Source organism: Branchiostoma belcheri, unplaced genomic scaffold (assembly GCF_001625305.1).
Source record: "Branchiostoma belcheri isolate BF01 breed outbred unplaced genomic scaffold, Haploidv18h27 scaffold17, whole genome shotgun sequence".
NCBI classification, from domain to species: Eukaryota; Metazoa; Chordata; class Leptocardii; order Amphioxiformes; family Branchiostomatidae; genus Branchiostoma; species Branchiostoma belcheri.
In genome coordinates this window covers 2,089,263-2,105,767 of record NW_017803157.1, presented here as the reverse complement: position 1 = coordinate 2,105,767, position 16,505 = coordinate 2,089,263, and the positions used below count along the sequence as shown (strand labels likewise).

General features: G+C 41.0%; 1 protein-coding gene across 1 annotated transcript; it reads right to left on the bottom strand.

Annotated features, from left to right (window-relative positions):
- Window positions 1-11,386: 11,386 nt before the first annotated feature.
- LOC109466595 (neuropeptide FF receptor 2-like) lies at window positions 11,387-16,283 on the bottom strand. Its single transcript, XM_019764327.1, has 3 exons — window positions 15,986-16,283; window positions 15,231-15,330; window positions 11,387-12,230 (listed from the first exon to the last, which is right to left on the bottom strand). Exons 1-3 carry the CDS (start codon window positions 16,281-16,283, stop codon window positions 11,387-11,389), a joined length of 1,242 nt encoding a protein of 413 aa, XP_019619886.1.
- Between the last annotated feature and the right edge of the window lie 222 nt (window positions 16,284-16,505).

Genomic DNA, 16,505 nt, shown 5'->3' with positions numbered 1-16,505 from the left:
GTTCTGTCTTTGTATTAATGATTTTTCTGTTCTTCTTTGAGCACCAAGGTGTGTTTGATATAGTCAATGTACACACCGTTATTACAGCCCGAGATGTATTGACACTCTTAGCCGAGAAAATTGAACAGCTCTCAGAGAGACTCCGTACATAGTAGAGTAAGTTTATATGGCTTTTCTCGGTGCTTTAGCATTGGAAATGGATGCGGCCACACTGTTTTGTAGATAAGTGTGTTTCAGTTTGGCGAAGGCGAAGATTACCATCAGGTGTGTTTATGGCATGGCTTAACATTCATCACGCCATGTCAGCAGTAGATACGGTATTGAAACGACAGTGTCACCGGGGGTATTAAAACATGGTGAAATGCCTTGATATGCTAATAATCAACTTGAAGGAAGGTGGGCAATTTCTGTGGAAGACACACTTCTTGAAACCACCTGGGCTGGTCGCGTGCTGTATCGAAGACCATCATATCTCACGAGTTCAGGGTTTTGTGTAGAAAGACCTTCCTCTTTACAGGGTGCTGTCTAGATGGTAGAAATAACTCGGTACATCCGATCAGTGTGAAGGCTCGATGTCATATCTTACACTGTTACACATCATAGTTACACAATTTAATAATAAATTGTTGCCACACACACACGATAAGAAATGTAATTCTACTTGATTTTCAGCTGCAATTTCCTGATCGATGGGCATAACCCAGAAGTAGTCGTTAAGAACAAAAAGAATGTTAGCCTGGATGCCAGACCCATCGCACAGTTTGCCAGCGTGCGATCAGGGTCAAACTGAGGGGATATGTGGTATAATTTCTTTGGATGCATGTTGGACCTGGATCCGAGGAACTAGAATGTGTAGGCCCTGAAAAACGTCTGAGGCCCAGGCTTAAAAACATATAGTTACTTGGAAATTAACCAGTGCTAAAGAGAGTTCACTGGGTCGCTGGTAGGTCCGACCTACCATAGAAAGGTCAATAAGGCCTAAACACACCTATCTCCATGTTAGAATACGTTCTGCCACTCTATCTTGTTGAAGAAATTGGAATGCCTATCAGTACGTACCATTGGTGCCGTGCAGCTGGTGTCAGCAAACGTTTGTGGTCAACACGTAAAGAATACGGAAGAGTAGCTAAAATGACTGGTGATTGATGTAAATAATTGCGTTCTGACCCATTTCTCTCCAGAGATAGATGTATTCATTACTACAAAATCCCAAAAGTAATGGATTACCGAGCTGTTTTGAAGGATATTCCATTTGGGTTATGATGCGGAAGTGGTGGAAAGGGAGCAGCTAACCACACGTGAAGTTGTCCTGACATCAGTACTCTCTGACTCAGCGGGTCATCCAGAACCCATCAGTACATCGGCGAAGAGCACGGCGGCAGATTCCACACACGTTCTCTCTTTAAATCTGCTGCACTGGGGACTTTTATGACCCGCTCCGGTAAAAATGCCCTCATTGCTAGTGGGGCAACTAACTACCCAAAATTTCCTAATGCCGTGGTACCCCCAACTATTGGCATCTTTATGGAAACACACAGAGTTGGCTCAAGCGTAAAGTATCGTGCCTGAAAGCCTAGAGATAACCGACATTGAGTAAGATTGAAAAAAAAAAACTATCTGGTCTATTTGTATGAGCCACCCTTTGGTGTAACTCACCGGCTTCACCAGCTTGTGGCTGTGGCGTTTACAGTTTATCAAACCGATGTGCCGTCCATTGATAAGAAACGCTCTAGATCTGTATCTGGCTCGATGTTATACGGAGATGCCCCGATCTCTGCAAATCTACTGTGATTGAAAACTGAAAGGCCAGAGGCGACAGAATCGTAAAATACAACAGGTGATGCGTATGACGAGTAGAAAACATAATATCCCAATATTTAATCCAAGATTCACATTTGAATACAATGCTTTTATCTGCTTTGGATATGGAGACGATCTCCCCCGCCTACTGTCAAAGATAGTTGATGTTCCTTTTCATGAGTTGGTTCTTTATTTGATTCCGTGGCGTCCTCAAGTCTGACAAAGTTGGGCTGGTATATTAAGGATTGCATGAGTAGGTTTCAGTGGGTATGAAACGGAAATCCTCTACCTAAAAGTATATTGCAAAGACGTGATTCCTGGGGAGAAAGTGTGCACTTTCTCAATGGGTGGACACGGTTAACAGGGAATCTAATGTAACCCCATGAGAGCTGCAGAAGCCAGGACTCCACTTCGTGACTCATTACATGTAGGTGTGATTAGTGTGGACTTGAGTTAAGTGATGTGATATGATGTGGGGAAATCATTTGAGCTGTTCTGGGATGTACATCTCATCAGTCAACGACTAAGGAGACAGTTAGCTACTTCATGTCGCGCGACAGGTTATGGATAACCTTCTGAAAAGTGTGGAGGGAAGAAACGGAGACTTACGTTCAAACTAGAAACGAAGCCTGAGAAAACACCCGAAATATAGCAATTTGTTTCTCCATATAACTCGGTAGTCACGACTGCGACAAACTTCTGAGTCTCCATATGCACGACAAGTAACTTTGTTTCTGTATCAAGGGCAATGGCAGTGCTGGTCGCATTACGTTTTCACAAACAAAACTCCTACTCTTACGGCATAAGAGCAGGCCGTATCAGAGAGGATATCACACATAAAGCAAGTCCATTACACAAACCCCACTACTGCATCTGTACGTTACGAGCTACTATACGATGATGGATATTGCATCTGGTAAATTTCAAATCAGGACAAAATCACAGTGAGATGTGTTTTCTGGTAGATATCTGTCCTAGACTGTGAATATTACAGCTTGTAAAATATTATGTACCAGAAACAAAATCTATCACATAGGAAATATGACAACGAGCCAGAGTCTTGAATATAAACTATGGAATTGCTGGATTTCATACGTTTTTGTCATGTATGTTGTATATGTATTATGATACGCATGCAGGTGGCAATATGTGTTCTTCAGTGTTCATGCTATATCTATTATGCTGTAAATCATAAAACTTCATTCTTTACTTGTACCTTTAAAAACCAATTCTGCCACACAACCTACTTGGTATAAACAAAATATTGAAATTATATAATTTACAAAATGACTGGCAAATATCTGAAATGGCTCTTGGATATGACGAAAATCCTGGCCAGAAATAATATTGGTAATCTCGTTCACAACTTCTTGCTTTACTTGTAGTTATAGAGAACACTAAAAACCTTTACGGCATAACTGTCAGAACTCAATCGAGATGGGTGACAATGCATGGTCACTAACTCCTGGAATACGCACGCTACACCTAAAGTTTTATCGAACCTAGGCATTGAGTGGATTTTACCTGCTCGATATGCTGGAATCTGGAGTTAACCGTATGGTTCACGAACTGGAAAGGCACAAAAAGCGAGAGATGCCATAACAGCATAAAATGCAAAGAATGCCCTTTCTGTGAGATGTTTTCTGTGTAAAGGGAGCTCACAGTGCCATATATCTTTTTTTCAGTACATTATTTGCGTGATAGAATACACCTATTCTCCATAAAACCACGGCCGTACACACCTACAATCAATAAAAGCCTAACCGCTATAAATGAAATAGTTTTTATACTTCGTGCAATTATCGATTGGCATTTCAGTACCGTTTATCTTCTTTTCACACGACGCCGGACAAAATCCTTAAGGGGTGAAATGAAAACTTCCAGCAGTTCTTCAAAAGACCGTGGACCGTTGACAGTACAAACACTGAGCGACAAGAAAAGCGCCCCATGCGGCAAGATCTGGACGGAACACCCACGTGAGCTGCAGTGGCCGGAAAATCATCAAGCGTCGATGGGATACAAGTGCGAAGCGAGCTTTTGTGGTGATGGTACCAAGGATGTTACCACAGTAAGTCATGGTTGTCACCTACGAACAAGACTTCTGATATAGCCACGACATCAAGCCAAGGATGTGATTTTTGAGCAATCTCAAGAAAGAAAAGGCTATCTAACAAAGTATGGTGCTGAATATCGTATTTATGTCTAAAAGACTTTACGGGACCCTGTAAAACGTGGCGTAATCTGGAGAAGTGGAAATGGAATACGGTGAATCAGACAATGTAGAAAGGTTCTGATTTTCTCCAATGCAGTCATGCTTCATCAAGATACAAGAATTGGTTTAATATAAGACAACGATGTCGTTGACTAATCCATTTTCACCAACTTAAGAACTTGCATGCAGGCACATGTGGGTAAGGGTGACTTGAGCGATAATGATGTCCCCCGGTTATGGCTGGTTTTCTCAGAAAGATAAGTGGCCAGAGGCAAATTGATCATCCATCTTCACAGGACGGATGTGTTGCCGCCTCCCCCACGGTCGTCAGCTGCACGGCTGCGCAGCTGTACAAGGGCAATACTCACTTCTTCCAGGTTACAATCGATGTTCGTCTGAGCCTAATGGTGTTGGGATAAGTCGCATAAATGGGTTAATAGCACCTTGGCCGTATTAGGTGTATAAATTAGCTATTTGTATATGCAGGACTTAAAACAGAGGCACTAACAGGGATGTAGTGATTCCAGTTTTCCTTAACGGAATCTGCTGATGATCTGTTATGGTGTTGGACATGGTGACGCCTCCGAGAGACGAGGGACCGGCAGAGATGACATGTATTGATCTATAGTCAGCGGGATGATATCCTCTTGGCGCATTGCAGTTGGCAACAAAAATGCATCGAGATTCCGTGTGTCTAGAGGCTTCGTGTGGGCGTTTTTGTCAATAAGCTATACTCAAGTCTACTAGTTCTACAGACCGGATCAATGGACGAAAATCACCGAATCTGTAAAGGAAGATTTCATATGTGCAGCCCTTTTTGTCTTAAGGATGCTTTCGTCTAGACATGTCTTACTCTGAAGTAAAAAAAAAACAAATTGTTTCTTGTAGTGTTTCCCGTCTATGTGACTGCAGCATTCTATTTATGGGTAGAAGCATGTTTTAATTTTTTTGTGTCAGATATTCGTTGGGGTCGTCGGTGAAATGTTATTTTACGACCCTAGAAAATTTTCCTGTAATATTAGAGGCAAATGTGATTAGGCAATGATACGTTAACGTAAAATCCACTCTGTATCGTAAAAAAAAGTACGTGATTTCTTAGCATTTCGAAATCAAGTTTCTGGTAAGTTCTATAGTAGTTTTCGACACAGCATTGTGCAAGGCATATATACAGTACAGAACCAGCTGGTGGGTTCCTTATAGTTAGTCGTTGAAAGTAGACATCCTATACTGAAGGATTGTCGTCAATCGTGGTCGATGAAGTCATTGGGAATTAAGTTAATTTCTGTACTATAGATATTAATAACTGATATAACGTGATGTCATCAAACAATCATCTCTAGCGTTAACTTTCTATCCCAAAAGAGATATGGCCGACATGTGTTGCCACCATTTGATCACATATAATGATACACATAACAGTGCAAATATGTGCATTTCAGTTAGATCGATATCTTTTAGGTTTTAGTATCCATCATTTCCCCTTCAGAAAGTTTGGAGGCTATTTATATTACAAAGTCCATGTTTAAAATACCCCCTTAGGACATATGAAGCAGATTCGTAGTACGTAATGTCAAGGGTACTAGCTGGGAGACAGACAACATATTGATTTTGCCCAGTAATACCTAATCTGGATATTACATCGTAACTATTAGCCTAAGGCAACTGTAGTGATGGAAATAATATCATAAAGTCATTGTAGCCGTAAACAATATTATGTTGTGACATGCCTAGTTAATACGGTGAAGGTTTGAGTCGGGGTGAGTCATTTGAAGCTTCGGCCTCAGGTCGAATGGCAAGGCCGTAGACTTCAATGTCCACCTCATTATACGGAACATAACACTTTTAGTAAAACTAAAATAGAGAGACGTTATAAAATCAGTTTGGTAGCCCTTGAAATGCATACGCATTTGCATATGAGAGGCAGGGTCATTGCTTGTCAGCGAATGGAGGACGTGGCAATTAGTCAATACCTTTCTATTTACCATATATGAGTAAAACCTACTCTAGATAGAGTAAGTCAGTAGGCAGCATACTCTAGAGTAAGTCAGTAGCAAAGTCAGCGGAGACAAACATTTTGAGTAGAGTCAACAGCCAACTGTATGTCATTAAAATGTCCCTTGACTATGTGGAAAATTAGAATTTCATTGGTCCATTAAATAAAGTTAAAATAATATATTAATGATAATATTAAGAAAATAAATAAAGTTGTCCTTTGGATGCGGACATAGCGACAGATCCAGTTGCAGTGATAATTGCTGGGTTTCAGGCGGAGACTTTGAGCAGAAAGCTCAGAACTGCTTCAATGTTGTTGTGTTTTTGTATGTATAAGTAGTGACAAGCTCTCCCACGCACCTAGTGTGTTTGACAGACAAAGCTCATTGCGTAGATTGCCGTAACAAGCGTGTAAAACAGACCGTTTGGTTCCTTTTAACGCCACTTGTGTGTGCTTCCAATGGTTGTCAATCTCATCGTCTACCCAGAGTGGAGGTGTTGAAGAAGAAAATGAGTCGCTGTTTGTATGACATGGAGCTTCCGGAACACACAATTTGTCGCTAATTATGCCTTGAATTGATCCCAGGAAGGTCGAGGAAAAACTCATTATGATGATTTAAATATAATTAAAAGATGGAAGGGTACCATTATCTCGCACAAATATACTGATAATGCCTACATCACAGGTAAATATAATTATTTCCACTAATCAAACATCTTGTGATGTAAACGTATAATATAGCTTCCCGTCAAGTAAGATCAGTTCAGTACAAGTATCGTACCCAACGATATTATAGGAAGTAACTTACATGTATATACGAGATGCTTGAGGGTACTGGTAAATTCTATGTGATAAAAGTCAGTCATTTCGAAGGAAATCCTGTTCTGGCACAAATTAGTCAAGAGAGTTTGAACGTTATTACGCAATAAGTTACTCTATTGTCACATGCAATCTCTATAAATGTTCAGGTACATGACTCTTGTTGCATGGTGGTGCATTTTTATTATACTATAATCGTGATAAAGTTGTCATGTTATTCGTATGTTTATACTTTGAAAACGCCAATTACCTTTATGCTTCGTAAATTTCATTTTGAAAGTGTCGACCGTGTCCATTAACTTTGAACAAGGTTCACAAATCTGCAGCCATGTCGTTCACATGTATATCAATGATTCAGTACCAACATTAACAGACGTTATGATATTGTGAGGTTGACTTGACTTGAGTTGTAGGCAAAGAAATGTACTTATCAGCACATATGGTTGTATTCGTCATTATGTCGTTTCTCAGAAAGCTATCAGTAATTTACTACTGTACGTGTTGGGAGAGAAAGAGACCCTGGTCACTTCTCTTTAGTAGGAGCGCAGCAGTTGCGATGCATCAACTCCGGGAAATTGCTCTCTTGGGCGGCTTGGTCCGGGCGTCGCAATATTGCAACGTCTGCTGCCAAAGGAAAAAAAATATCCCGCAGACTCACAAATCTTTCCTATCGGCTATTTGGCGCATTAGGACGCCGCAGTAAGTCACACAGACATAAAGAGAGGTGAATCTAATACTCAGAAACATAAAGTAGCCCCTTTGACACCATCCTTAGCATTATCTGGGTGTAGCCCTGAAGGCGGTTTGGGCCTTGGTGACTGTTTATCTGCAACCTTAAGGACACTTCCTGTTAACGTAAGTTGCCTGTAGTTTGTGATATAAATGGCTCTTAACTTGAGAAACGCTGCAGGGTAAGGTAATATATTTTACAGTCCAGCCATGTTGTGCCCCTAAATTTGCACATCATCACCAGGTGCGTTATAAGCCATACGTCACGCCTCTGGGCTAGGGAACGTGATGCTTGTTTTATGTAGGATTTGATTTATTAATCTGTATATAAACTTACATTTCAAACCATAATTTTCCAAACCATTTACCGTTGATTGGGACTACCACAATTGGAATGCACAGATATAACAAACGATAAAATGATTAAAATCTTATACATTTAAGAAAAACAATGGCACCGTTCAAAAATATTGTGAATGAAGTTTACTACTAAAAGATACACATATGTTGCTAAACTGAGTATTTAATGTGAATGCTGTGGGGATTTTGCAATGGGCCAACGACTTACATAACATCCTGCATCATTCGTAAGTACATGGACTACATTGTACAATATAACGTACTTCTACGTCTGTTATCGTACATGTTACGTGCAAAGTATAATTATTGGTCACGATGCCTGACTTCATAGTTCTGGTGGTGACTTTTCACTGCAAATTGTTTTGCGTGCTTTTCTCCCAAGCAAACGTACACAGTACTAATCCATATGCATGCAACGTGTTGATACAGAAATTAGCCAAATCATTTTTACTTTCCGACCGACGGGCTTGCACGCCCCAATTCCCCCTAATCACCGTATGCATGCGTTTTCCCATTACGTACTGCCTGCCTTCTGTTCAATGTACTGCAATCTGTAACTAAAACTCTATTACTATTTACTCCTATTACCTTATACCTAGAATTAATCCTTCGCTTCCCCAATCTGAAAGATTCCTGTTACAAGGACAATAAAGTATGTCTATGCGTGGCCAATTGCTCTATCCATCAAATAAAGCATGTACCATTATTGGATTTTAGAAATTTGCCAGTAAATATCAGAACGAAGCCTTTATCTTATTATGTTTATTACAGACCAGACTTTGCAGACCTCCTGCGATCAGTTAGAGGAACATGAAATGTTGTAACCGCTTCATTGCGCATGATTCTGTCCGTATCAGTGGTCTCGTAGGGAGAGCGAGCTTGTATATATTCTATTTATCAGCGCAACAACCATGCAGTACCTTAATTATATTGCAGAAATGGAAAGCTCCTTGGTGGTCATAAAGCATATAAATCACAAATGTTGACTTTAATTGCACGGCAAATAATAATTGGACCTGCAGATCTATATCTGCGTAATTGATAAAAATTAATAGATCACTCCTTGCAGAGCCACTGTTTGCATTTTCAGCTATTGCAGGCGATAAGTTAACTATGACATTTTTATCGCAATTTCACCTTAGCTGAATCCTGTGTAATAAATGGTACCATCATATAAACCTCCAAACGTAGGCAGGTAAGCACGTAGAATCTTAATACTGCAATGGCAATGCGATGAAATGGAAAGAGCGTGCAACGGATACGGTCTATATTCACTGAATCCCAATCCTTTGTAAAATTGGTGCACGTAACATAACTCGCGTTGCCATTTTGCTTCCCCACTACTGCTACTGATGACATCTTTATATGTCTTGATTAATTCTTACATTAGTGAAATTACCCACCAGTTTGTCTCATTTGCTACGCAGGGTTCGTTAGAAAGGTACAATTAATTACCATTGCCACGGTCTCTTTTACATGTGCACGCCGTACAGTCCCTGTAATAAATGCATTCCAGATGCCCTTGGCGTAGTTAGGAAGAAGGTTGTCTGAGGTCGTCGATACATTTTATCTCCGCCCATTGTTTCATCATCCATTATACCTTATATCAGAAGAGAACAGAGTGCTACACATTCGGTGAGCCATTTGCGACCCAAGCCTTTGAAAGGCAGTAAAAGATGAATAGCCACTGACAACTTCCTTTGCATTCGGCCTCTTAACATGCAAGGAATGATGCCCGGTAAGTTTTGAAAATTTGCGATGCTCAATTTCAAAGTAACAAACTCCGTTTTGTAATTTTGGAAAGTGGATATCCTATTAAAGAGATTCTAGATTCTAGTCTTGACGAAGGGACCTTTGTTGACATCGTGAGCGTTTATATGCATCCATCCAGGTTGCAAGCGACTCAGCGCAATGTTATCATCATTGAAGAATGGGAGCACTTCGAAAGCGAAAAATCAGTAGGCAGATAAGGTAGTGAGCATTATGGAACGCTAGTGAGTTGAAATGACTCTGCGAAGATGCTCTGATAAAATACGCATGACGACATTATCGATAACAGCGAGGGAAAGGAACGCAGCATCTACGTATCAAATGTCGTTGCCGACGTGCTTTGAAACGAGCGATGGTTGAAAATTTACACACATGTCTTGAGTGGTCCACAGTTAACACCAGATACTATCCTTCTAATGCAGCAAAGAATGGCCTCAGTAAGAACTTGCAATGGTAGCTGATTTTTCAGCTGAAACTATTTCGGCAGGAATTCATCTGATGGAGTTTTCCTTAAGGCAAAACATACATTAGGTTGTACATCATTAAATGTGCCTCTGGTAGCTAAGGTGTGTAATACCCTAAAGGCAGCATTTATGAGTGTTTGCCAGAGCACGCGAGACATACGCCTGGGCTACATCCATTAATGTAAAATCTTGGAACCACTCCCGAGATATAAATAGAAAGATGTAAAAGGTCAGACCATATGGCATCAGGCAGGTACGTTGCTCTAGCCAGCTGCAGGGAGCGTACATGGTGCGACCTAGACTTTTTGGCAGCCAGTGTGCATTAAGTACATCGCTTTTTAAGTGGCTTTCATTGATATCAGGTTGAATATGATTAATATCTAGCCAACACCAGCAAAAAATGTGACTTTTGGTAATATTCAAGTGTTCTTTAGAAAATACCTGTAATATTCTGAAATACTTCAGCTTATTTTTGTGATAACTTCCGTGATGGCAAAGTTTAAGCAATAAGCTTTCTCAACGTCATGAGTTAAAATGAAATCTTGCTGTAATAGCTGAAATAACTCACTTTTATGCGTGGACCAAAATCACCATCCAAGGCTAAGAAAATGCACCGATATGTCTGTGTGAATTAGCCTCTGAGGTATTAATGCCTCGCGCGCATGACAGTGCATGACTAAGCATGATTAGTGTTGGCAGGATGTCTTTACATTTGGTTCAGATAACTTGACCGATAAGAGTTACGGGCGGTGCAGCCCACATCCTTCGACATCTGGAAGTACGATCGATACTTTATCAAATGAGCCAGGACTCTCTCCGTCGTTAATCACATTCACTAAGAGTATCACATGTATATACACTTGTACATGATTGATAGATAAGTAACATGTTTCATTGGCGTTACATTTAGATTGTCAGCCATGAGATGGGAATGGAGAATAGTAACGATGTATCAGTTTAAAAGAAGTGCGTTTTTTTCCAATGGCGATGGTTGAACAATTTAAATTTGTTTTATTGAATCACAAATGCTCAACACTGTTAACATTTATGTACATGTTCTTCTGTTCAAACATTCAAGCATGGTGTTGAGGTTAACTTCTTAATTTGATACACGCAAGATTATACAAGCTATGATTCTTTGATTTGCTAACTTTCTTCGTTATCATTTCAAGTGACCACCATATTATATGCATATCTTAATTAGCATATTGGGTTTTACATTTATCAAAAGGCTGAGAATCACTCCTTCACTTCTGTCCGTGTCAACGGTTCGGTGCTGCAGTCAGTCGGTAACCGTCCAACCGGCTCCAGGATCACATCTTTGTCGGTCGGCAGTACCAGGATCCGGCCTCGGTCATCGTCGGCCTTTTCCGTCGATCCACACACCGAATTCAGCTCAATATGACTGGCTTTACCGTCCGAGCTCGAGTTGTTGGAAGATAAGGAATTTTCCCAATTTTTCCGCGCCTGCCAACTTCTCCGGGGCTTCTTTTTACACATCTTACCGAAGTTCTTGGTGTAGTAGCCGCATATGAACGGATTGATCAAGCTATTACTGAAGGCAGTCCACAGGGCGATGGGGTAGATATAACCTTTCACTTTTTCTTTCAGAAACCAGGAATAGTCCCCGTACGCCTCCAAAGTCCAGCTGACATATAGCGGCAGCCACAGAAAACAGAAGATGGCGACGATGATCTTTAGCATGCGGAAATACTTGGTCCCCTTCTGTCTCGCTGGAGAGGCACTCGGCGACTGGCTGCGTTCGATAACGACTCCTGGCTGCTCTCTGGATGCGCAGCACGTGTTAATCCCAACAGTCACCCACAGGTATCCGATGACAAAAAACGGCCCGAGAAAGCACAGTGCAAACAGAAAACCCTTGTAAACCATTTTAAGCTGCGAGGAAGGCCAAGTATCGGTACAAGTAAGTTTACCTCCTAGTTCCGGATCTGGTTCAATAGTTCTTCTCACCACGAGTTCAGGTGAGGAAAAGAGGATGGCCACGACCCACATGGCAATGGACACGACGAGAACTGTGGTCCCTGATATCTCCATTTGCTGCTGGTGTTCCCTCCACCTGTACCTGCAAGATATTACACATAATGATTTCTGGAATAAGCTATGATATCAGCTAATGCATGATAAATTGAATGAGCAATCACGTTCAAGACCTTTGACATCAATATCACATAACTGCACTTACCAACAGACTGACTAGTCTGTTATACTTTCTCATGTTCCATTCCAACCGAAGGAACTATTTCAATTGCAGTTCACTGTGTTTAGATTTTTCGAGCGGTGCCTTTGAAAGTATATCAAATATAGACATAATGATGACAAATGGGTTGAAGAAGCCGAGGCATTTTGGGCCCACCCTATACAGGTAACACTATTTTCTTTGTTATCTATACAAAGTATGGGTGGTGCAGTCTCAAAAGAAATCGATAGCCTGTGATTAATACGAAGCTGCTGCTGCAAGGCGAGCTCATTCAATATATGAATTCAAGCGAAGTCCGGTCGCAACAAAAGAGTCGTAGATTACCCGCCACTTTTGCCGCAGCCTGTCTATAAACGGATTATGTGCATCGTTGTTCGGGACATTTTCCTCGTAAAATGTTGGTACCGGAGAAAAAAGCTTTCATCAGAGCTAAATTATCAAGAAATCTATATATAAAAGCAATTAATACTGAGAAAATCTAACCCGCACTTGGTTCTCAGAAGAGGTTATCATATGACCATTGTTTTTTCGACAAGGCATGATTTTAATTTCCGCTCACAATTGCTCTTGTCCTTTTTAGGACAGTGCAGCTAAATTACAGTCTGTTATTTTCCGACGCTAGGCATGTCTTACTAAGAAGCTGCACGGAATACTGACATAACGTTTACGCCGAGGGTTCCAGAAGGTATCACATGTTATCTCAATCCTTGTATTCAATTTTCTGTTTTTGCCCTTTAGTGGATTTTCCTGAAAAACAACTCTCAAGAGTCTTCTGTCAAAAAGCGTGGAAAAGTTGGAAATAACCCATCAGGAGTTGGAAGAATTTATTTTTAATAGTATTTTATTAAAACATACGTTATTAGCTTTAAGTGGAGATAGTAAGTTAGATTGAGTAGATCGTATAACTTCATGTTAGCATATAGTTTTATACAACTCCTCAATACATTCTGTACTCATTGGTCTTATCAATGTCTGTTTGAAATTAGTCCTTCCTCTGGCATGAATTTGCAATAAAGAACTATATTAAGGCCATTTATTTACAAAACTCGCATGGCAACTGCCAGGCATTCCAGGTTATGGGGACGATGGACGAGTCTACTCTTTCACAGGGATTTATTGTCTTTGGTCTTTCGGTCTTCATGTTTCATTTTACAGTCACGGTCCCGGTGAGATGCCAGAAATGTTTGCGATGATTGATGAACTAACATTTAAACTAGACGTACGAGAAACTCCTACACTGAATGCATCTTGCCATGAGGTAGTGGAATCTTCTTGACTGGAAAACGAATAGGGAAAGTCGGTTTGCACTGTCGTCACTGCTCTTTGCCGCTTGAATATTGGCCAAAGTAATATTGTTCGTGATACGGTTCGGGAGACCCCAAAAATATCAATTTAAAAGCTAACTGGGGCAGCCTCATGTCATAAGTCCTGCCTTAGGCGGCAGAGGATATGAAGTTGTTTGCTGTGCAATATTACTGATTCTTTTACTGTAACTTTCTGTTGACAAAATATTTCCGGGTACTTAATTTCAAATAAGTTAGAGGGCTTGAAGAAGCACGTCGTTTCAGAGCATCAAAGGTCCAAAGGTGTGAAATTGAGGCTATGGCCTTTTCACCGGCAGCCCAAGGCAGAGAAAATGGACAGGAGGAAAGTTTATGATCGGCATCTCCCACTTTGTGCCTTTCTTTATTGCCCCACTAGAAGTCAAAGGTGGCAAAGCTGCTGGATATTAACTTTGCGGACCTTCATAATTCAGGGAATACAGGGCAGTTGGCACAAAGGCCTGGCAATTTCTTTTTGTGGTTCTATACCATAGCAAGCCTTTAGCTTTGCCCGCATTTTATTATTAAAGTTTCATCTTTGTGTCATGTATTCAATCATATACTTGCAACCCTCCAGAAAGTTAAAAAATCATATATATATATATCATGTGTTATATATATCGACAAGGTTTAAAAATTCGACTTTCATAATCTAACGTTGTTGTTCTATCGCTTTATATTCTAACTGCAGAAAAAGATCAATAGTTTTTCTGTTGAAATGCTTTAGGGCATTGCTCGCTTGGCAGTTGTACAGAATGTTATATCTGAACTTGTACGTTCTTATGAGGATAATAAGATTACCTAAATGTTCCATGAAAAATAGATTACTTGGAGATTGCAAAGAAAATGTGCCGAATGTTCCCTTAGATACACAAATGGACTATAAAGTTATATTATTACACAGAAAAGCAATTGGGAAAACACATATTGGATGATGTTTGGGGCCAATAGATAAACAGATGCTACCACAGGTAAAATAGCTGAGATGGGATAATACTCGTAGCAAGATACTGGAGAGCAGGCAACATGCGTTTCTATTGCTCATGGGAGAATCCACGTTTGGCGTAATATTACTATATCATTACAAACAGCTTAAGCAAATACATAAAACTACATCTGACTAAGAAACGAAGGACTTTTATTGACTTCTCGATGATTTATGAGACATGTGATTCAGTGGGCAACGCCTCCTTCCCCCTTATGTCCTGTTTTCAGTTCTGCGTTGCGAACACTCTGGTACGCCTTATTAGGGAAGGAAAGTGAGTGCTTCGTAGTCGTCAATTGCAATTGATTCCCATTAGCCCTGCATTCACTTCATGTCGAAATCCATCGTGATTCAAAGTGACATAGGCTTTCACTCAGAACATTTGAAACGGTACCCATTCCCCCAGGGGCCCTTTGGGGCCGTCGTAAAATATTGCAGTAAGGTTATTTGACAGCACAAAAATATGATTGAAATGGTGGCACACACACTAGGCAGATTCCAACAAAATTTACCTATATTAACGTCGCAATGTGAGTAAGTGAAGAATGTGTCGGGTACCTCAGAATGGCGACCGTTGTTAGTGTAAACACGGAACAACAGACTGCGATGCCTTGCACCGTTGACGTCATCTTGCACATTAGATCAGCAAGCCCGCCGTCTGTGGGACGTGACAGAACCAATTGATGAATGTGTGCAAAACTAATTTCAACGCTATAATGAGTATTGGTAGCCGGCATATTAGACCGTACTTTGTTCAGGGCTAGCCGTCTGCAGAGGTTGGAATGAGTGGGGCAACCATACGGACGTTAACTAAGCACCTGTATAAATGTCACTGATGGTGACAGATCGTGTTGACACTTTAGATTAGGCCCCTGGTTCAAGCTTTCAAAGAAGACATAATTTCATCATGTAAAGTAAATAAAAAAACTCGCTTGGGGAAACTGAGTGGATTTTCCCAATTATATCTTTATTACCCTGTAATTTTGCGACCCATGCGATATGTTTCTATGTATTTCTATACCCATAGGATGCGTTTAAAAGCACACAGCCAATTGGCGTGATTACGTAAGGCACGGTGTGCCTGATAAGCAAGTCTGCTGATGCACCATGTTCGCTGATGATCACTCGCCCTGACAGAGAGGAAATTGCATTTCCATGTACGTTTTACGTCCAGCATCGAGCTCTATTCATCGTTCTTACATGTCGCAATATTTTATCCACACCGGCTTTGTTTCTCCGATACAGAAGCATTTCAATACGTTTCCCTAAATACCAGTGGTCACGCTAATGGTAACGACAATAGCGGGCCTTACCTGTGAGGAGGTCCTGTATTAGCGTGAATGGTACGCAGAATATCCCTACTAAAAGGTCGCACATGACCAGGTTGAAAATGAAACAACAGGCCCGGGTCCCTCCGTTCTTCGATATTTTCAATACCATAATTACCACTGCAACATTGCCAACGATGCTCAGGAGAAATACAGCGCAGTAAGCGGCGAGGTAGAGCGACGTTACGTAGATCTGGTGCGAGCCACGAAAAGTGCCGTTCGAAGACGTCTCGTTCCACGTAGCCGACAGAGACAGGGCTGCCGAAGAGTTTGCTTCTACCATATCTATTTCGCTTGGCGACTTTTCGCCACGGTGACAAAGTAGCTTACTCACTGCACGTTCCCACAAGCCGTGTGGCCGCCGCGCCGGTACCTGTCCCGGGTGTGGTGATGACGAATCGCCGCGAGGTTACCGAAGAAATACCCCTCCTCGTTTGGGCCAGCAAAGCTTCACTCCAAGTAATTGCCTCCTGGACAAGGCCCTCATTTGCGTACGCAAGACATG

Excerpts from the sequence above, each read along its gene's own strand:
- LOC109466595 (XM_019764327.1), bottom strand. The coding sequence starts at position 16,283 with ATGGTAGAAGCAAACTCTTCGGCAGCCCTGTCTCTGTCGGCTACGTGG. Across the intron at positions 15,331-15,985 it reads AATACAGGACCTCCTCACAG|ACGGCGGGCTTGCTGATCTA; the intron begins GTAAGGCCCGCT and ends CACGTCCCACAG. Across the intron at positions 12,231-15,230 it reads ACAACGGTCGCCATTCTGAG|GTACAGGTGGAGGGAACACC; the intron begins GTACCCGACACA and ends AATATCTTGCAG.